This window comes from Ixodes scapularis, unplaced genomic scaffold (assembly GCF_016920785.2).
Source record: "Ixodes scapularis isolate PalLabHiFi unplaced genomic scaffold, ASM1692078v2 PGA_scaffold0__279_contigs__length_252992795, whole genome shotgun sequence".
Lineage (NCBI taxonomy): Eukaryota > Metazoa > Arthropoda > Arachnida > Ixodida > Ixodidae > Ixodes > Ixodes scapularis.
This window is the reverse complement of record NW_024609835.1, coordinates 83,944,350-83,965,723: the sequence shown is the minus strand read 5'-3', so window position 1 is coordinate 83,965,723 and position 21,374 is coordinate 83,944,350. Positions and strand designations below refer to the sequence as shown.

The 21,374-nt window shown below is 45.7% G+C and overlaps 3 protein-coding genes across 4 annotated transcripts; 2 read left to right on the top strand and 1 right to left on the bottom strand.

The window, feature by feature from the left end:
* The first annotated feature begins 165 nt into the window (after positions 1 to 165).
* On the top strand, positions 166 to 8,657 carry LOC115323601. The gene is made up of 3 exons (XM_040218160.2): positions 166 to 670; positions 2,756 to 2,884; positions 8,170 to 8,657. Exons 1-3 carry the CDS (start codon positions 518 to 520, stop codon positions 8,302 to 8,304), a joined length of 417 nt encoding a protein of 138 aa, XP_040074094.1. The 5' UTR covers positions 166 to 517; the 3' UTR covers positions 8,305 to 8,657.
* A 495-nt stretch (positions 8,658 to 9,152) lies between these two features.
* LOC115315966 lies at positions 9,153 to 17,404 on the top strand. Of its 2 annotated transcripts, none has more exons than XM_040218158.1 (4): positions 9,153 to 9,723; positions 13,208 to 13,379; positions 14,413 to 14,498; positions 16,142 to 17,404. In XM_040218158.1, the coding sequence occupies exons 1-4, from the start codon at positions 9,412 to 9,414 to the stop codon at positions 16,430 to 16,432; spliced, it is 861 nt and encodes a 286-aa protein (XP_040074092.1). In that variant the 5' UTR covers positions 9,153 to 9,411; the 3' UTR covers positions 16,433 to 17,404. The 2 variants fall into 2 exon arrangements, with proteins under 2 accessions (XP_040074092.1, XP_042144832.1); XM_042288898.1 differs by lacking the exon at positions 9,153 to 9,723 and adding an exon at positions 11,931 to 12,091.
* On the bottom strand, positions 16,676 to 17,351 carry LOC115331461. The gene is made up of 2 exons (XM_040218159.2): positions 17,234 to 17,351; positions 16,676 to 16,959 (listed from the first exon to the last, which is right to left on the bottom strand). Exons 1-2 carry the CDS (start codon positions 17,349 to 17,351, stop codon positions 16,757 to 16,759), a joined length of 321 nt encoding a protein of 106 aa, XP_040074093.1. The 3' UTR covers positions 16,676 to 16,756.
* Positions 17,405 to 21,374: the final 3,970 nt, after the last annotated feature.

Here is a 21,374-nt window from a genome sequence, read left to right as displayed (position 1 = left end):
GATGCCTCCTTCCTCCCCCTCCTTCCCGCTGTCTCTGCGCTTTACTTTCCCCGAGTTTTCTCCCGGGGCCTTGTCTTGTCCGCCCCCTTCCCCTTCCCCCTCCTTTTAACTTTCCCTCTCCTGTAGTGGAACTCCGAAGGAGAAGCGTCCGGCAATAAATCATTTGTTTGTTGAAAATTGAAAGATGGTGTTCTCCCGTCCCCTGTCTTTACGAATAGTAAAGTGTTTTTGTTTAAATTCTTAGTTTTGGCGCGGTTTGTTCCTCAAGTATTTTCCGGAATATATTGTGTGCTTAAGCTACACTAGGTGGCGCAAGCTGCCACATATACACCATTAACCATCGGTTCAGCCATCTATCCACCCACAGCCTTCACCCACTTATCGTTCCTTTGTTCTGTTTGGCGCGTTACTTGCGGTGGTGACGAATGACGGTTGGCGAGTTTACCGAGTTGACGAGCCAAACGAATGTCAGTATTTTCGCGCCTAGCTGCTCGCGTGGCTTTAGCAGCGTTCGACAATGCCGCCCGTGCGGTGTCTGGTCACCGTGCCTCACCTAAAGGCTGCCAGGTCTTTCAAGCTCGAGGATGGATCGGTAAACTCTTTGAAACATGCGGTGGCTACGTGCCCCGTTCTTGGGAACTCCATCAAACTGTCTTCTGTCAGGTTTCAGGCAAGTGCCTCGTTTCTGTTGACATTTTCCCCGTGCTCGAACTGTAGCAGGTCACAGTAAGCTAAGTAAACGAAGGATAGAGAAGACACCGAACTGCGAAGCTGTGAACTACCTAATCCGGAAAAAAATATCGAAGTGATAAGATTTTAACCGCCTAAACCACCGTCATCTTCGAATCTATCTTGGAAAGGGTACATGTTATATGAGGAAATGACGTTTTAGCGCGAAGAGTAAAGTATAGACCGCATGAAAGCGATTTGGCGAGTGACGAGGCAAGCGTCGGTGAACCCGCTTCGCTGTCGCTCGGTCACTCGCGCGACGAGGCAATCCGCATGAAAGCAACGGGAGCAAGCGACATTGTAATCCAAAAGGAAGTGTCTAGAGTTCCGTCCAGGCGGAACGATGGTCGCCACTAAAGTAACGTCCAAGTTGGGTCTCGTATAAAGGAAATGTTGAAGGCTAGTTTCTGAAGGAGTAAAGCTATACGCACTCCGGAGTGCGCTTCGGACGGAAATGGCTACACGCACTCTGCGGAGAGCTCATGCCGCTCGGGTCACCCTTTTCGAATGGCACGTGTATCGCTGGGGAGCCCGCCTGCGTTCCCCCCGCTTCGCGGCGACAGTGTGAGGCTGCTAATTACAAAACGTAACCAGTACACGCCGCTTCGCGGCGTCCAGCCGGCAACCCAAGCCCCGCTGTCCCCGATCGCATCAGGAAAGGGAGTCCCGTACCATTTAGTTTTGCGAAGTTTCGTCGGCAACGAATCTTTTAGTGTTCACCGGCAAAAAAAAAAAAAAAAAAAAAAAAAGTAAATATTGCCAAATGCTTCGACAAAACAAAATGTTTGAGAAAACGAAACAAAAAGAAAGTGGGACCACCGCGGATCGAACCCACGTCCACTAGCGTACGAAGCTGACACCTTAACCACTATGCTATGCTATGCCACCGCTTAAAAGAATGAGTTGTTGTGACTATTCCTTTTATATGAGACTAGCGGAGTGCGTATAGCCATTTCCGTTTGAAGTGCACTCCGGAGTCCGTAGGCTTTATCCTTTCTGAAGTGGTGGTGTAGTGTAGTGGAAAGGTGTCTGCCTTACACGCAGCGGGCCCGGGTTCGAACCGCAGTGTGGGTTTACTTCTTTTTTTTTCTTCTCGATTTTTTTTTTGTCGGTATTTACATTTCTCTTTTACAATTATCTCTGAAAGACATGAAGGCATGTTGTCGACGAAACTTCGCTGAACTAAATGGCCGGAGGTGCAATAGGGCATAGCGGGTTTGGGTTGCTGGCTGGGCGGCGTGTACGGAGGGCTAAGTGGGTTAATAGGGAGTTTTCATAGACCGTTTTCGCCGTCCCGCAATGCCCTACGCAGCTTGCTATGATGTCGGAACTCTACAGTCAAGGGCATGGGCGCACAGGCGCAGTAGCGGCTTCTTCGTTGCAGAGGGCTTAGCGGTGAACGAAACATGGTCTACGAAAACTCCCTCTTAGTTTTGTAATTAGCAGCCGCATACTGTCGCCGCGAAGCGGCGTGAATGCAGGGGAGGGGGGGGGGGGGGGGTGTTAACGAGCCCCCCAATGATACACGCGCCGTCGGAAAAGGGTGACCCAAATGGCACGAGCTCTAGCTCCGCGTTCCAGACGGAACTCTAGTAGCAGCTATCGTTTCGTCTGGAACGCTAGCCACACCGTACGTCCAAATCGCCGCCTTCCCTAGGTTCACAGGGGCGAGAGAGGAGGGTGGGGGAGAAGGTTAGGCATATCCATTTCAGTGCTCTGTCTGGACGTAACGCTAGCCACAGCGTTGGACGTAACGCTAGACACCTCTTTTTTTTTTACTTTTTTTTTGTAGGGCATTTGACAATATTTACAGTAAGCTCTCCACGTCGTGCGTATGGCCATTTCCGGTCAACGTGCACGAGCTCGTGCCTATAGCCTTTACTCTTCATTGAATAGGACTGATTTGAGCCAGCACATATGAGAACTGAAAAGAAGCTAAGTGCCTCTGGAGCTGATTTACTAGCTATATAAAAATATTTTTGGGTTAGATATATGTGAAGCTAGTCCATGCGCATACATTTTACAGATGCTGGATTTGGTATTTGAAGAATACACTGACCTTGCTGCGGACGACGAAATACATGACATGGCTAAAATCACTCTCCTGCCCATTGTAACTGTCCCAGAGGGTGGGCCAGGCTCATCTTCCACTCAGGTATTTGGTTTTGCAACAAGTTCAAGGTATATCAAGCATTAATGAAAAAAAAAAAGAAACGGTTTATTACTAGGAATATAATCACAACTGTGATAGGCTGTGTCTATACGAGCGTTTTTTTAATTTTTTATTCTTTAAAAATTTTTTAATGGTGATAGCTATGTTAATGCCGCCTTCACTGTATGTTTGTGGAGCTTGGTGCCTGATTATGATTGGTAGAAAAGCGTCCTGTCACTTCTGTACGTCCGTCACTATCCAGCAAGTGTGACGCCGGCGCCTCCAGCAGACACGCTGTCTGTCGAGATAGTGGCGAAGGGCATGAAACACGGGCGTCACTTTTTTTTTTTGCATCATAATCAGGTGCACCTTTCAGCGTGTGGTTTTGAGTTAACCCTTTAGACGCCGAGGACGAGTCTGACTCGTCCACGGAGTTCGTCCCGCAAATGCCAAGGATGAGTGTGGCTCATCCGCTCGTTTCAGCCCGTGTCTGTAGTGCCAGCGACGAGGCACGCTCGTCCAGTCTATTTTTGTGTTGAGAATAGTTCTCCCGCTAGCCAGCAGGAGAAAAAGCGAACCAGAATTTCGCTAATTTTTGCATCATTTTGAGAATTTATCATGCTCCTCCGGCAACATGGGTTTTTAAAAATGGCGTCTCTTTCGAGTGGTGACATGCATCGCTCGTCTAGTCGGAAGCGCGTTTCTTTAGTTGATGATGAGTTTTCTACAGGGTGAAACAAGGAGACGGCACGCTCTTTAAATCGACCGGAAAATTCGGTTTCTTAACCTATCGCGCTACGGCTTTGTGCAGCGTTGCCCACAGATGGTGCATTTTTTTTGTAAAATTTGCAAAGAGCGAACTTACCCGAGGAAAAAGTAAAGAAAGAAAAAGGCTTAGCTCCTATGGAAACACAGCGAAGCCACCGGTCTTCAAACAACACGGCGCCGGTTAGCACGGGACACAAGAGGTGGCGCAAGCGGTCGCGACGCCAACTGCCTCCAACGAACGAGCAGACGACGCCGAGACTCGAGAGCCGGCGTATTTAGCAGACAAGGAACTGCAGTTCTTCGTTGTTACTGCGCCTGTTTTTTGTTTCTGCGACTGTCGCCGCCTGCGGAACGCGCGTCGCTTTTGAGTCGAAAAGATTGTCTGCTAATGACGCTGGCTCTCGACGCCGTATGCTCGTTCGTTGACGGCGTTCGTTGCGCCATCTCTTGTGTCCCGTGCTAACCGGCGCCGTGTTGTTTGAAGACCGGTGGCTTCGCTGCGTTTCCATAGGAGCTAAGCCTTTTTCTTTCTTTACTTTTTCCTCAGGTAAGTTCGCTCTTTGCAAATTTTACAAAAAAAATGCACCATCTGTGGGCAACGTTGCACAAAGTCGTAGCGCGATAGGTTAAGAAACCGAATTTTCCGGTCGATTTAAAGAGCCTGCCGTCTCCTTGTTTCACCCTGTTGTTTGGATGATGATGACTTTGCGCTAGACGATAGTGACGGAAGCGGGGAGTCCGCGGAAGAGTTTGAAAGCTCAAGTGACTCGGACCTTAGCGGCGATGAGGTCCATGCTTCGGCGCGAGACTGGAAAAGTGTGGACACGACAAATCCTCCATGAGCCCCTCCCCGCTTTCCCTTTATTGCCACGCCGGGCGTCACGACACCCGTCGACACGTCGCTCGTCGAACACGACACCCTCAATGCTGTTGGGTACTTGTAACTCTTGCTAAGCCAGACGTAATGACTCTGGTCGTCAATGAGGCAAAGAGGTACCTATGCCGATCAACACTTGGCGACCGCGCTGATCTCAAGGGGATCCCAAATGAAGGCGTGGTAACCGGTGACGGAAGCAGAAATGAGTCTTCTTCACCCTGCTGCTTCTACAGGAAATAGTAGACAAGCCAGTTGTCGAGTGGTATTGGTCAAAGCGCACAGTGATTGAAATCCTAGTGTTTGGGGAGGTGATGAGTAAGAGCAGATTTATTTTGCTCACGAAGTTTTTCCACTTTGCGAATAATGGAGATGATGCTGGTAAAGTGGGGCAAGCTCGTCAAAAACTTCTCAAGATCTGGCCGGTGTTGTTGCTCATGAAGGACCGCTTCAAAGCAAGCGGTCTCGGTTCCCATTTTTAATTTTTTTGCCTCACATGGCCTAAGATTGGATCAATTTTGGTTTTCAGTTGTTAAGCTTTTATACCCATGTCTTACATGCTTGAAATAAGGAAGAATTCTTCTATCAAAGTGTGCTATAAAAAAAATTTGAATTTTGGGTACATTTTTTCGAAAACTGGCTGGCGCTTAAAGGGTTAAGCAAAAAAAGGAAAAATTAACAGATGAATATCTCAAAGCCTGTTGCTTTTTCGGGAACCGTGTCAATTGGGTTGGCTTTTATTAATGGCCACCTTTAAAACTACAATAGACCCTTTCCGGAATTCAGTCTGGCCACTTTGATCACTATCATCATCATCTGAAAACGCCATATGTGCTACACTAATGGCGGACTTCTGTTTACTGATGAAGGAAGTTGAAGATGCTCCTGAGCATCTTCATCTTCAGACCCTCAGGGCTAGGGTGACCAGACGTCCCGTTTTGGCCGGGACAGTCCCGTTTTTCAGGTCCATTTCTGCCGTCCCGTCTTTTTATCCCAATATAGAATCATGTCCCGTTTTCGCAGAAGTACATAGTTTCAAAATTGGCACCAAGCGAGTAGAAGCAAACTGCAACTATGCCTATTCGTTGCAAGTATATTTTACAAAACTAACCGTAGGTACTTTACAATATTTACCCAGAGAGTAAAATTTAGGACTGTTCTTGCCCACAAACACTTTTTCTTTCGCGAGGACGGTAGAAATATTTTTTTTTTAGTTACTGGATATAGCACGGATGTAGAATCATGTAGGAATAGCACGCATGTAGAATTTAATTACATTTTTTCTCAAACTTTAGTACCCCCCCCCCCCCCCCCCCCCCCCCCTTTTACCGCTGGGATGTCCCGTTTTCTACCTTGAGGAATATGGTCACCCTACTCAGGGCCTGAGGACATTGCAGAGGGGAGTGTGTTACAAGGAGACATCAAAAGCAAACAAACAACAATCAAAAGCAAACAAACGACAATCTTAAGAATGAAAAAAATACATAATAATGAAATGCTAAAAGTTAACACTGTTAAGGCATCGTTTAGAAGCGATGGAATCGGATATGGATGCCACAGATGCTGGAAGGTGATTCCATAAGACCGTCGTCTGAGGTATAAATAAATTATAAAAAGTTGTAGTGTTACATTGAGGAATGCCCATCTGTGGATGGTCAAGAAATTATGATATGTAAAGAGGTGTCAGTAACTTGTCACATAGCAGAGGATTATAGTAATAAATTTTGTGGAACAGACACACTGTTAAGATTTCCACGTAATGCAAGGTTAGGTAGGTTCAAACTTATTTTCATTGATGTTACACTGGCAGTGCAGTGATAATTAGCAAGGATGAAACAAACAGATCTGTTCTGAATTGCTTCAAAAGCCAATATCAACACGTTAATGCCAGGGTTCCCAATTCAAGAGGCATATTCCAGCTTAGAGCGCACGAGCGTTTTGTAAAGAAGCACCTTGAGAGATAAGGGAACTGATGAGAAGTTCAGTGTGATTGTTCGCCTGCACTCAAGCACGTAGACCAAAGTATAGGGTGGTCCAAGTCACCAGGATCGATATAAAATGGATCATAGAAATCGACACCTGCACGTAGCAATCTAGACTTTTTGTCAGAGGTGTATTTCACATGTCGCTTTCCTTTTGTAAAATTAGAAAGCGTAGCTCTCTTTCTGTAAAAAATAAGGCCAAGAAACTTGCCAGGGTCTACGGCGGACAGTGACGCAGACGACAGGAGTCTAGTAGCAAGGTGTGTTTGGCGTTCGTATAGATTGATGGGCTACCTCCTTACTGCGACGGCTTGCGACCAAGGTTTTATAAAATGAAGATAATCTTTTTCAAATGTACCTTCGGTTAAAAAATAAATGCGGGCAATAAAAGCAGAACTTAAAGTAAAAAAAAATGTGTCTGCATAACGACAGCGCTTTTGCTGCCAACGTGTCGTCTGCTAGCTTTAGCTGGTCGGCTGCACCGTCGGACGCTGCTCCCGATGCCATCTATGAATACGATCGCCAAACACGCCCTGCTACTGGGCTTGGTCGTCTGGGTCGTTGCCTGCCGTTAACCCTGGCAATTTTCTTGGTCCTATTTTTTGTAATTTTACAAAAAAAAATTGACCCGTGAAATAGATCTTTGACGAAAGGTTTAGATTGCTACGTGCAGGCGCCTGTTTTTATGGTCCATTTTAGATCGATCCTGGTGACTTGGACCACCCTATATATAGAGTATTGTATCGGGCACATAGGGTTTTGTCGAGGGGGGGGGACCGCCCATGTCAAAATGGCATAGATGGGGGAGGGGGAGCGGGCAGGGAGAGGAGGTCCCAGCAAAACTGAGGATTTGGGGCTATGTGCTCGTATTGTATATGCAAGTACAGTTGCTGGTGGTGTGAGCTGGAATATGCAAGCGGTGACCGGGCTGCGCAGACCACATAGCCGCAGCAAGTGACTGGCCACAGCCTGGTCGTCACTCATGCTTTCCTGCTTATATCGCTTGCTAATGTATGTATCGAGGTCCTCGTTAGATAAACTTTGTTTCGTGTTAGTACTGGATACCAGAGCAGTTTGAGTGTTGCATTAGAAGGAGGGGGCCAGTCAGGGCCATGTCTTTTTCAAAGTGATATGGCTTGCATGCTCTACTGGACGGTGTTGCACTGTACTCCGCATATTATTCTTAGCATTGAACAGCATCTCTGTTTGACACTATGTGAAATTGCATGCTGTGCATGTTTGCATCTACCGAAGAGCTTAAGCTTCAAATTCGGGCTCAGATTATGAGCCACGAACCAAGAATACGGTGCCGAATTTCTGTATTATTGAAGACGAGCGTATTGGTGAAGGTTCATATCCACACACGAAAGGATAAGAAACGGAAGGTGGACAGGGCCGAAATAGGACCTCTGGAAAGATATCTTGGTTTGTTCTTGTCCACTGCGTTTTTTATTCTTTCATGTGTGCATATGAAAATTTTGTACATTACGATTTATACTGAATTCCTGAAACGGCGAGCATCTAGCGGCATTTATTAGTAATAAATACACCAAACCTTACTTATAGCATGTAAAGTACAAACCGTTATATCATTAAAACAGCCTGCTGGGGTCCTTAACACAAATCCAGTAACTTTACACTGCAGGGATTTCCTTTCGTTTTAGGAGGAGGCTTCATTGGAGACGGTGCGCACTGAAAACTGTGAAACCGCCCAAAGAGAGAGCTTGCCAGATGAAACTTCTCCAGATGACTCCTCTCCAGATGTACCATTGGTAGGCATCGAGCCCTTTGAGCTGTAAGTGTGTTTTAATGGTTGCGACTATAGAGGCTATGTTGTGATACAAGGCAGCCTCGAAATGCTTCTATTCCGCTGTCACTATAGAACGGCGGACAAAGTGGCATCAATGGAAACGCTCATACCAGCTGCACTAGCGTCTCACCGGGTGCCTACCGTACATGTGCGCTTTGCTTAGGGTGGTGACATCTAGCCATTTTGGTTCGCGTCTTTTTATTTATTGTTTGCTTGGATCACATGTCGGCTAGTAGCTTTACCTGCGCGGTGCCGTTTTGTTTCATCTACTTCTTTGACGCATCTCACGTACATGGACCATTGTGTTCTGCTGCGTTCCCTGGGCAATGGAGGAACCAGGCACGTATCCATCCTGCCATGCAACATTGCATGCGTTGCACGCTCGGAACAGTTGGCTGCGAAGCTGAGTGACATGGTTTCAGTCGAACAGGCGTTGTCTCTGCTTGCGCGACGAAACATGTGCAATCGCAAGTATGCTGAATTTTCTCTCGCGTAAAACATCAACCAAGGCACCTGCAATTTTTTTGCTTAAAACCTGGCATGCTCGAAACCAATAAAATAGTGGCCAGTGTTTTTTTAATTGCTTGGCGACATTTATGGTATTTTACACTTGTGGGATGTCTCAGTTGTGAAAATGAAGTAGCGAGTTCCATTATGACACAATAATCATGGCAAATATCTGAAGCCGGAACTAAATGGCCCGCTAGTACCCGGAATTCATTTCTTGGCATCTCCTCACCAGGGGCCGCCCCGATTCGGAAAAAAGCTTATTGCAAAATGGCGGAAGGTTCATTTCTTCCCACGACCCCGGCTTGGCTTGGTCACCTGGAGATGGAGGTCGTTCCTTCCCATGATCGTCTAGCTGTTTATCGCTCAAAGTGGCGCATAAAAAAATTTGAACGTTCCCACCTCGTGATACAAAGTTGGGGGTGCATTTATTGAGCAAGGTGCAAGGAAATATGTTATATATTTTTATCTGGACTGTTTCCTTTTTTATATTGTGTGTTTTCTACTGTTTGTGCTCCCGTAGGGTAATGCCTTGGGCAATGTTAGGTCAAATGATTGAATTCAATTTTACCTTATCAGAAATTTTGGCATGCTAAGAGCATCAAGCACTAAAAAGGTAGTCAGTTGTTGTCCTTCTGTTAATGAATATTCATGTCTAAATCGCGCCCTTTCGATCATGCCTCTCAAGAACATCACTGCTTCGGCTTTGGCTGGAGAGGACGAAGCCAGCCTGATCGCCCATGAGGAATGGCTTATACGAGAAGGACGAAAGGCAGCTCCTGATGAAAAAGGAATCCATGAAAGGATGACTCTCACTGCGAGGAAGAGGCTCTCTGACATGGCACAAATGGGCATTGATGCTGTTAGGACAAGGTACCCATACCTGATGGACTCTCAGCGAGTGAGTCATTGCTGCTACTCTTCCGCTTTATTGAATACGAAGGTGTTGTTGACTTTTTTTTTGTACTCTTGTTTGAATACAGAAACTCTTATTGAAGGGACACTGACAGGGTGTTTATGCTCGCCGATGTTTTTAGTTGTACATGGCTTATGAGAACCCAACTGCCCAGAACAGAATTTGAGGCTCAAAATTCAGTTTCTTTCCGCCCGAGGACCGCCACGAGAACTGGCCGGTTCGAGTTGCGCTCTCTCTCTTTGTGATCACGGGCTGTTTTCTAAGGTTTAGACACAACCACCAAATTTAATCAAAGTCGTGGGTCATTGAAGGCACACAGTCAATATTAAAAAAAGCAAAAAGATGAAACCCTTTTTTTGTGACTTCTAAAAAGCTGTTAATAAGATTATTGAGGAAAAAAAAAGTTGCACAGAGAACCGGACGCATTCTGTGCATTTCCTCGTTCAATAGCCCTTTTGCGAAATCCCCCAAGCGCCCTGGCCCGCGCGCGAGGAATTGTGGGAGAGACTGTCCCTGGCCTGGCCACTCTGCCTTGAGATCGCATTGCCTCGTCGCTCGTCTCCTCATAATCTTGTTTTTTGATTTCATTACCTATTTTTATATGTTCAAGTGTATATTTATTGGTTCTAAGTGTTTCTATTTTCTTCTGTGCGCAGTATTTTTTGCATATATATAGTTTTTGTCTTTATTATGCCTTTTTCGACGGGAGTGCTGACGAACAACAGGCCGCTTCGCGTGTCGTTCTCCGGGTGAGTGTTATCGTTGCTACTGGTTCCTGTCGTGCTGTTAGCTGTTCATTTTGGTTCACTTGACCCGCGTGCAGTCGTGAGGAGCCGTTTATGAACACCCACGCAGATGTCATAGGGGTAGGCAGACTCTAAATCAAGAATTGCGACGCGAGAGCAGAGTGCGCTGTGATTTAGCCGCCCGCGCCTGCTCCGTTGACTCGCAGTGCAGCGTATGCCTTCGGGTGCCGCTTGCTTGACCAAGATACAGCAAGCTGCTTTGTCGCTGCGAACCATTTGTCCGAATGTTTGCAAAGCTGAGGCATATGCAACGCTGTGGCGTTTGACAACTGCGCGCTGCGGTGCGATCCCTTTGCAAATGCCGACGGCTCAATGTCGCAACTTGAATGTGCCTATGGCATGCCTTCATAATCTTTCTTTTAAGCGGTTGTCATTTGCCAACGCCCTTTTTCAAGTGCAGAGATAAGTTGCCGCGAATCATTTGTCCGAATGCCTGCAAAGCCGTAGCACCGTTTGTCATATCCAACGCTGCGGTGCCTGACAAACTGCGCTCAGCGGCGCGAGCCCTTCGCAAGCGCCGGGCGGCCCAACATCGCGGCTTGTGTGCGCTTATAGTATGCCTTCTTAAACTACTTGCTAAGCGGTTGTCAGTTAAAAGCACCCCTTTTCAAGTGCAGAGGTGTGCTGCCTCCCAGGCAGTCATCTTGAAACTCGTAGTTCCTTCGATAATTTTATTTCTCTAGTCAAGATGTCAGCTCAAGGTATTTTATTTCTTTAGGTCACCTTCAGCAGTAACATGCCCTCATAGTACAGTTTGCTGTGTGCCAGGCTGTACAAACAGTACTGCCGGCGGACGGCATGTTTCCTGGCACTGCTTCCCAAAAGACAGCGTCCTGCGAAGCGTTTGGGTGAAGACAACTGCGTGCAGTTGTGAGGCGCTGCAAAGTTGGACATGCCGAACAGTGTTACGGTTTCGCAGGCATTCAGACAAATGATTCGTGACAGCAAAGCGGCGGGCTGTATCTTACTCAAGTAAGCGGTATTGAAGGCACATGCTACAGTGCCAGTCAACTAAGCGACGCGAGAGCCGAGTGCGATTGAGCCACCTGCACTCGCTTTGTTGACTCGCACCGCACTCGGCTCTCGCGTCGTGATTGTTGATTCAGAGCTCTGCCTACCCCTATGACATGGGTGCGGGTGTTCATAAACGGCTCCTCTCGACTACACCTGGGTCAAATGAACCAAAAATGAACAGCTAACAGCACGATAGGAATCAGTAGCAATGGTAGTACTCACCCGCGGAACGACACGCGAAGCGGCGTGTGCAGAAGAGAATAGAAACATTTATAAGCAATAAAAAATACAGTGGTACAGATAAAAATAGGTAATGGAAATGAAAAACCGGATTAAGAGGAGACAGGCGACAAGGCAATGCGATTTCAAGGCAGAGCAGCCAAGCGAGGGAGCCTGTTGAGTGTTAGCAACATCCTAGCTAATGCAGCGACCAACGACTTAGTTGGAAGCTATGGTTCACAGGCCAGGTTTGGAGATCCTATCAACTCTATGCCATACTGCATGAAAAGGACTCGAGGGTCCGAAAGAAAAGAGTAAGAGATTGCATGTGAAGAAGAAGGTTTGATATTTCATCAGCGTGATGTCTGTAGTACCAATTATTTCTCTGCACTCTTGCAAGACTTGCTTGGCAAGTCAATAGACATATTAAGAACTTCAGAAGCAAAGGGAAGTTAAAAAAAATAATGTTACTAAAAAAAGAAACTTGCGTATTGTGTGTTCGTATGTTTGTTCCTAAAGCCCTTCCCACACCTTCAAGTTGTGGTAAATGGGGGATTCGGCCAACTCGCTGAAAGCCGACTCATCGACAGTCAATTCGTAGTATAGGCCAATTTGTTGTAGGACAATTCATCAAAAGGCAACTTGTCGAAAGGCAACCTGGGACTGTCATTTAACCCATTCGAGGCCGATTCCTCGAATGGGTTAAATGACGGTCCCAGGTAAAAGTTCATGGTTCCTTGTTATCTTTTGATCTAAATTTTTATTTGTGTTTGGACTAGGGACAGCGGTCTTTTTAGGTTTTAGGACAGTACCTTGAGACAAGTTTAGAAATGTAAATTTCGGGATTGTCCTTTTGCTAGTTTTCTTTATTACTTTTTGTAATGAGCCGCTGCGGACTGTTGCCGCGAAGCAGCGTGGACGGGTAGGCCAAGCAAACTCACACGTGCCACAGTGATGCACACGCGACGTAGTAACTGTCCCCCACTGCACCGTGAAAGTGGAGAAAGCTGCAAGTTGTTATCTTCGACAACAAAGAGCGCACTGGATGTTTATTACGATACGGCGATATTACGCATTACTATAGGGCAGGATTTGCTTTAACATTTCAGGACAAAATTATATATTATGGCTTTGAAACAGCGGCGACCAGTTGGCGTCTTCGACTAATTTTTCTTCGACGATTTGCCTTATGACGATTCGGCCTATTCGACACTGTGGGCTGCTGACGAGTTTACCGTCGATGAGTTGGCTTTCGGTGAGTTGGCCTAGACTCGGTAAATGGTAGTGCCAGTAAAATCTGAATTTAGGCGTTGTTTCTTGTTTCCCTTATTTAAATTAATGAACAAGTGCCAATTTCTTTGTAAATTTTATTAAAGAAATGCCGTGGCATATTTCCTGAACTTTCAATTTTTATATTTTCTTTTGTGAAGTTCGCTAAAGATTTCGAGAGGCTCACGAAGATGAACCTGGCCGACAAAGTCGCAAAAGGGATTGACAAGATCGTTCTGTTGGCCACAAAGAAGGCGATCGACTGCCAGGAGCATGTCCTACTTACACTGCAAGCAGCACCGCACATGGATCTGGGGAGGCTCAGGACACGGCGTGAGTACAGTAAGAAAACCGCTGCGCAAGGGAGGCTTTTCGACCAAGCGATAAAATACCACCATTCAATGCATGCATGGGAAAAGATAGTAAAAAAACAAACAAAACACTTTCAGTCTTTCTCTTTTGTTGAGGAAGGAAGACTAGCGGAGCTGCACTATGGTGGGAATGAAGTAATGGCCGATCGCTAGTCGGCAAGCCAGAGTGGAAAGGTTGCGGCCATCTATGATGGTTGCTGCCGTCTCCTATATATGGCGGTAGCTGTCCAGAGTTCTGTGTCATCGGGTTATTTGAGGACTGACACGACCCTGGGGAAACTAGCCGCTAACAGCTCCACTGTAAAAAAAATAACCGAGTTTATGTGTGCAACCACGTTGGCGCATTGCTCGGCTGAGAAGTAAGCGAAACTATAGCTTTCAAAATGCGGCCTTTAGGGTGGGCTGCTTTGTGCTGGCCTCCCCTGTATTGAAAGATGGAACGTGACTGGCACTCTCGCTATCAGCGCGCTCGGAAACAATAGTGCTACGTGCTGCAATTTTGCCGCTCTGGTCGTTGGTCGCTCGTGCTAATCTTTTTCTGCTGCAGCTGTACATGCGCAGCGCCTTGGCAGAGGAGAACCCTCTGCCAAGGTGCAGGCAGCGTGGTGGAGGGCCGTAGAGGACAGACATTTGGGCTGCACACCAGTGTATGGGGAATAACTTTGGGAGTTTGTATCATACTCCCAAGGTTATTTCCCCGTGGTGATTTGAATTGTTTCATACCATTTGGTGACATGTCCAATGGCTTATCTATAATATTATGTTGCACCCATTTAGGTCGTTCTGGTGTGTTGCCTTCTTTTCTTTTAGTGGGGACAGGCTTGGCCAAGTGAACATCTTAGTATTTGTCTGAAGTTCCCTCATTGTCACTGATCCTACTGGAAGATAAGCAGAACAATGCATACATTTTTTTTCTGAAACCGTCCAGGACACGTGCAACGAAGAGTACAAAAATGTATTTGATATCTTGCACAAATGTTGTTGGTGTTTTTCAGACATCCTGACTGTTGCAACTCTGCGCATTTTGGCACTGAACGTCAAGGAGTCAACATCACTGCCCCTAATGTTCGTGCAAGAAGATGTAAGTTATTTCACTATATTTTTGCGAAAGTTGATGCTAGCAAGAACAAAGTTCCAGCCTACCTTCAATGTAGCAGGGTTAAATAAATGCTAACTAAAGAGGTTTTTTTGTTGTTTTTTGTGGGTAGAGTGTTCGTTTTTTTTTTGTTTTCACGGTATGTTTTTTCATAGTGCCCGCAGGGGCTAGAATTGGAGCCTTCTGAATACATATTAGTGACCATGTTGATGTCAAAGGAAACAAACATGTGAAATGCACATGAATACAAGTCCTGAAAAACCAATGAAGGCTGGAAGGCGGCAGGCATGCTGATCTTTCTAGGGTTTTCAATACAGAGACAGTGTAGCGTGTTAACTGGCTTCCAACAGTTCAATAGCAGCTTGTTCACCTGGCCCCTTTTGTTAATGGGGTGTCCCAAACATTAGGCCCACCAGGCCCCAAATACTTCTGTAACGCTCAAGAGATAATGGCCACCTAAATTACAGAGATATAAAGTAAAAATTTGAGGCGAACCAAGTTTCGGGTACAATGGCTGAAACGCCAAAAACCTAATAGTCTGGCTTCCAAAACACAGCCATGCTCAACGTGCCTCATGCTGGATTTTCACTGCTCCGGTTGGTGTTCGGACGGGAGAGATATGGCCAGCGACTGCACATAAAATGTAAATGTAGCTCGTGAAAATTAATTTATACAACTACATACGAGACATTGTTATGTTTGCTGTTTTCTGGAACCTTCATCTTTGGGTTTTTTTAGTGTAGAGGAGGAAGCAAAAAAATTAACATTGGCCAACGAACAAATAATAGCATGTACCGTTATGGTCAGTCGGTAGCCCTGTACGGTTCATAAATGCGGGGTGGCGAGGTAAGCAGGGTGCGTCCGTGGCAGACATAGATTGTAGCACCTGAGCTGCCTGCCTTCTGTCGGTGTTTGCCCCCTTTTTTCTCCTTGAAACTTGTCTGCCCTTGGCTATGTTCGCTGATACCGATAAGAACCCATTATTGCACCCAATGAGCGCTGACGACCGATGACACTGCCTGACAAAGCGCGTCTGCGCAAACATCCCTGCTTTTTGTCTTCTCTTCCTTCTGCACGTATTGTTTCTCATCTGTGCATTTGTTGGTGTCCTCTTATCCAAACAATAACCTCAAATGTACACAGGAAGGCTGCTGTCCGCATAAAGAAACCAGGCCACTGTAAAAGTGAGATGTGATAGCAAAGCAAAAAATCACTCTCATGGTGAAAACGAACCAGTGATGCGTCAGATTTTTGGCGTGACTTTTATTTTTTTTATCTCCAGACCTGTACTCATTTCCAACAATAAATAAGTCTAGCAGCGTATCATAATGCATCGGAAAAGTATCTCACTATTGAAATGCAAATAGGTTTCACAAATGCATCTTCATACTGAAATAGAGATACTAAAATATATCTCTAAGCTTATATCGCAATATTTTCATGTCGTGATGTTTCCCCAATTGTAATTTCCTCATTCATTTTACATTGTTGCAGATGCCGGTTACTTATTTAAACATAAGCAATGCTCATGGCCTGAACTGGAGTGAATAATAGCAGTTGACAAGAGCAAACATGTTTTGGCCTTCTACATTAAAATATGTTGTGCCTTTTCCTTTTACCTAACGCAGGATGAAAACATCCCACCGACACCGTGTGTCCTGTACAGCGGGCAAGACTTAGAGGATGCAGACTTCTTTCACCTGGTTGTTGATCGTGAGAGGTTGTTCTCCGTTCCAAATGCCGAGGAGGGGCTGTGTATGTTGTTGGCAGCCTATTGGTTGTTCAGTATACAATATGAACGGAAGGCCTTCAACATGCTCGTCACTCTGGAGAGGCTTTTTCTCGGCATGAGCCACACAACTCCAAGGGCAGTGGTAATTAAATTTTTAAACAAAGTTTGCAGGCACGTGCATGGTTGAAGCAATGATTTGTGCTTCAACCACACGCGCATTAACTGCTTCGTTACGGTTCAGTTTGAGCTTTTTCTTTTTTTTTTTTTTTTTTACGGTGTTAGTTTGCAGGCTCTGTAAAAATGGATGTCCACCCACGGGACAGTGGGGCTTTACAGTTCAAGTAAGGAAAATGAACACATATTTTATTCAACATTTTATAAGTTAATTTTTACAAAATAGGTTTTGGGAAGAATAGCAAAACTGGAGTGATACCGGCAGAGAAATGAGGCTCATTTATTGGTACGAAAATCAAAGAAGCAGTGCCAGTCAGTTTCAGTGCAGAGGTAGATTTCACAGGACGTGCAATGGTGCTGAGTTTTCTTTGAGGAGCCAGGGTTCCTGCACTGTGTAGCATTCTTGACGTCTTCTTTCTTTGGCACGTGAAGTGCCTGCGCCGTCTGGACTGGCGAGTTCGGCAGTGGCTTGACTCTCTTGCGCGGAACCTGTGGCACCGCACAAACTTTCTAAAATGGCATCAGCCTGACTTGTTAGTCCTGAAAATCGAGCACAATCAATCAAACCAATTGTTTTCACTTCGCGAGTGTTTCAGATTGGTGCGAGCAAAACATGATCATCGCGAAATTCGTGTCATAAGTTTTGGGTCCCAGCGTCCACCCACGTAGACAGTTTGACAAGGGACTACTATAACCCTTGCTAATACTGTTGAAAATATTAAGCATTAGTGACCATCTGTGAACTTTCAAGAACTCTAGAAATATAAATTAACACAGCCTCCGTTTGTGTAAATCACATAAACTGATTACATACCTTGGCGTCGCCCGTAGAACATGCGAGTGCTGCAGGTCGCCATTTTTAACAGCAAGCAACAAGTTTTCAGTGCTGTTTGCTCAACACTCCTCCAGATGGCAGCACAGACTACGTCCATGACGGTGGACAGGCGTCCTTTTCTGTGTGCAACGAAGTTTTTTTTTTTTTTTTCTTCTTCTTACAATTCAAAACCCAATGTTTACACTGGTGGACGCAGGGTCTCAGGAGGTTATACAGGGTGTTTCACGAAAGGTGGACAAATTCAATATTGCAAAAACTGCTCGAAGGCTTGTGTCGTTTTGGCCCTGGGCTCGAGGCCTATTTAGGAAAACTTTTGAAGTCCGAGATAATTAGATTGTTAATTATTTTTGAGTAACTGACTTTTTAGTATTGTGTTTTAGGTTATGGTTTCAATTAGAAAATTGCTCAGCATCATTGAAAAACACTAGATCAACATATTACACAACAATAGAAGGCACGTGCAGCATCTTACGACTTTCTGAAAAACCTCACAAATGGGATAGGTTTTTAAGTTTCGGTTTGCTATTGGAGCGCATCTCGACCTCGACGGCACCATGCCCCGTGGAGAAATGGTGCAACCAGCCTCTGCTGCGTTGCGCAAGGACATCGCAGCAGAGGTTGCTTGCGCCATTTCTCCATGGGGCGCGGTGCAATCGGGGCCGAGATGTGCTCCAATTGCAAAACGAAACTTAAAAACCCGTCGAATTTGTACTGTTTTTCAGAAAGCCGTAAAATGCTGTGCACGCCTTCTGTTGTTGTGCAATATGTTGATCTAGTGTTTTTCAATGATGCTGAGCAATTTTCTAATTAAAACCATAACCTAAAACACAATATTAAAAAGTTAGTTACTCAAAAATAATTAACAATCTAATTATCCCGGACTTTAATCATTTTCCTAACTAGGCTCCTCGTCCAGGACCAGAATGACACAAGCCTTTTTTTTGTTGCGACCCATAGTTTTCGCAATATCGAATTTGTCCACTTTTCGTGAAACACCCTCTATGTGGATATTGCACTTTTCGCGACAGTATTATCAGGTTAATTTTTATTTTGCTTACAGAACAAATGATAGAATGTTTTATGGAGGCATGTTTTCTTTTTCTGTCTTTAAATGTATAACTTATGCCGACCTCCTGTAGGTGAGGTATAATTTATCTGTACGGGGGTTCCTCATTCCTAGTCACTTTCCAAAACTTTATAATTTTCTTTGTACTTGAGATTTCTGTGATATTTTTCATTACATGTTGGCAGATAGCATTGTTTATGTCAAGGAATGGCATACATTGTATTTTTTTTTTCGTTTGTCTTTTAGGGCACAATAAATGTTCAATTTTACACATTCTAATTGATGTCATAATGAGCTTCACTTACTGAAATACTGCTGTGGTTCAGTCAAGGGCTAGACCGCCATGCTTCCAATTAGTAAATAGATATGCTTAAGGAGATGAGTGAAGCGTGTTTCCTGCAATCCTCTGAGACAAAACTTGGCACTTGATCTCCAAACAGGAAAGCTCCACATGCTTCATTTGTAAAAGCCCATTATGTTTATAACTATGGTTTAGCCGTGCAGTACGATGCTTGGGGCCACTGCTTGCTCACTTGAAGTTCGAGAAAGGGCGGCACCGGAAGCACTACCAGTTGCCCTCAGGCTTATGATGTGGCTTGCAAGTAGCTCTTTTGTATTACTTCATGAAGTGAGTTGCGTTCAATGTGACTCGTTCTTTCTTTATCATGTGCCTTGTATGTGATTTGGCAATACCCCCCCAGGTGAAAAAAAGTAAATGTGTTTAGTAAACATGATAAGCTGAGAATCATGATAAGAATATCCAATACTTTATATGATTTTCGTACAATTTAGAATTTCTGGTATGTGTATTGGACACATGCCTATAAAATTTTTACTAGGGCCTATGCTTCATTTCAGCTTTCGTCCGAGTGCGGCAGACGCTACCGGCCAATCCAGCATCGGCAGAGTGTCATGTGAGCTTGAACTCCACATAACCAAAACGTTGCATGATACTCTCCCGGCACTGGATTGGCTGGGGTGGCCCAGCATCCACTGGGCCACCCCAGGGGGCGCCCATTTTACGGCAAGCACCCTCTACCAGGGGTGTTTGGCAAGCACCCATTATAAAGGGTGTTTGCCTGAACACCCTAAGGGTGTTAGCCCTGGGACAAACTGGTGTACACCCTTAAGGGTGTAAAAACTTTTAGTGTGTAGACGATCTTTTGGTCACCAGCGCATCAAAGACAGAACATGAGGAACATCTGAGCGCCCTTTTCACCCGGCTTGACGACTACGGTTTGGTCATCAACCCCAACAAATGTCTTTTCGGCGTAGCCAACATCGAATTCCTGGGCCACCTCGTCACCCCACAAGGCATCAAGCCTTTAGAAACCAAAGTCACCGCCATTCGTGACTTTCCTCAACCAACATCTTTAAAAAAGTTGCGTGAATTCTTGGGCCTAGTAAACTTCCATCGTCGGTTCCTGCCAAAGTGTGCTGAGTTACTAAAACTTCTAACTGACCTGCTCGCCACCAAAAAGGAAGCCTCGGCGTCTCTGAATTGGAGCGAAAGTGCAGCGTCTGCCTTTTCGTTAGCGAAACAGGCACTTGTTGACGCCGCAATGCTCACCCATCCTGCCGCAGACGCGCCACTCCGACTCCTCATAGACGCATCAAGCGTAGCTGTCGGCGCGGTTCTTCAACAGAACGTTTCTGGATGGCAGCCACTCGGATTTTTTTCACACAAACTCAAAGACGCTGAACAGAGGTATAGTACCTTTGCACGGGAACTTCTAGCAGTGTATCTATCCATCAAACACTTTCGCCACTTCATCGAGTGCCGGGACTTTTACGTTCTGACCGATCATAAGCCCCTGACATTTGTGTTCCATCGAAACCACACCGACTACACCGCGCGTGAGATCCGGCACCTCTGCTTTATCTCAGAGTTTACCGTCGATCTCCGACATGTCAGCGGCCAGGAAAACACTGCTGCTGACGCACTCTCTCGCGTAGCAAACATTACTTCAGTTCAACATCCAGTGGATTTCGAAGAGCTAGCAGCCGCTCAAGACGAGGACCCCGAGCTATAACGCCTTCGTGACTCTTCTGCATCTCTCAAGTTCGCTGACATTCCACTACCTCTCTCTCCAACAACCGTCACTTGCGAGACGTCAACCGGCGTTTCACGCCCGTTTGTACCACCAACGTTTCGTCGGACTCTGTTCGACCAACTTGCACAACAAAAGCCACCCGGGAATCCGTGCTTCACAAAAATTGATCACGTCCGGGTCACCAAATCTGTAGGAGCTGGATTGAGAGCAACCAGTACAGACAGCGGTAGGATTCAAACTGCTTTTTATGTGCCCGCGACGCGCGAGCCCCGCCTCTTCTTCATTTTCTTTTGTAGACCGCCTTGTGCTGACCGTGAGGGTCGCCATACATGCATGTATGTATGTATGTATGTATGTATGTATGTGTGTATGTACAGAGCGCGACACTGTTAGCGCGAACAAGCGATCGCCGGTTTTTCCAGTTTTTCTCTTCGAAACCAAGGAATGTCATCCAAGTTTTTATTGCTACGGAAAGAGCTCATTGAGTTCTATAATGTAAGCGATAAAATTTCGTGCTCGCTAATACTATTTAGAAGTAAAATGTGAAAATGCGCCGATGTGTTCGCGCTAACAGTGTCGCGATGTGTATGTATCTATGTATGTATATATGCATGTATGTATGTATGTATGCATGCATGCGATTCCCTTTGAATCGGGCGTCTACTAATAGACACCCCCCCAAAAAAAGCCAGAAAGCAGAGTGTATACACTCGTTGATCAACAACAAGCTCGATATAACGTCACTTTAATTCGATCTCCTGACCAATATACCCTTTGCTAAACCACCTAATCGAGCATCAAGGAGCATGCTCCGAGTAAAATCAGTGAATGTTCCCAGAGTACCGAAACCACGACCGGCTTTATTAGGAGCGACCAGCTCACTCCGCGTTTCCCCATGGGAACGCGCGGGCCAAGAAGTATCACGTGAACGTTTTGGAGGGACCGAGTGTTCCGCTAGGCGCCGCCCTAGCTCAACACCAAAAGCGCGGCAGCTGCTATG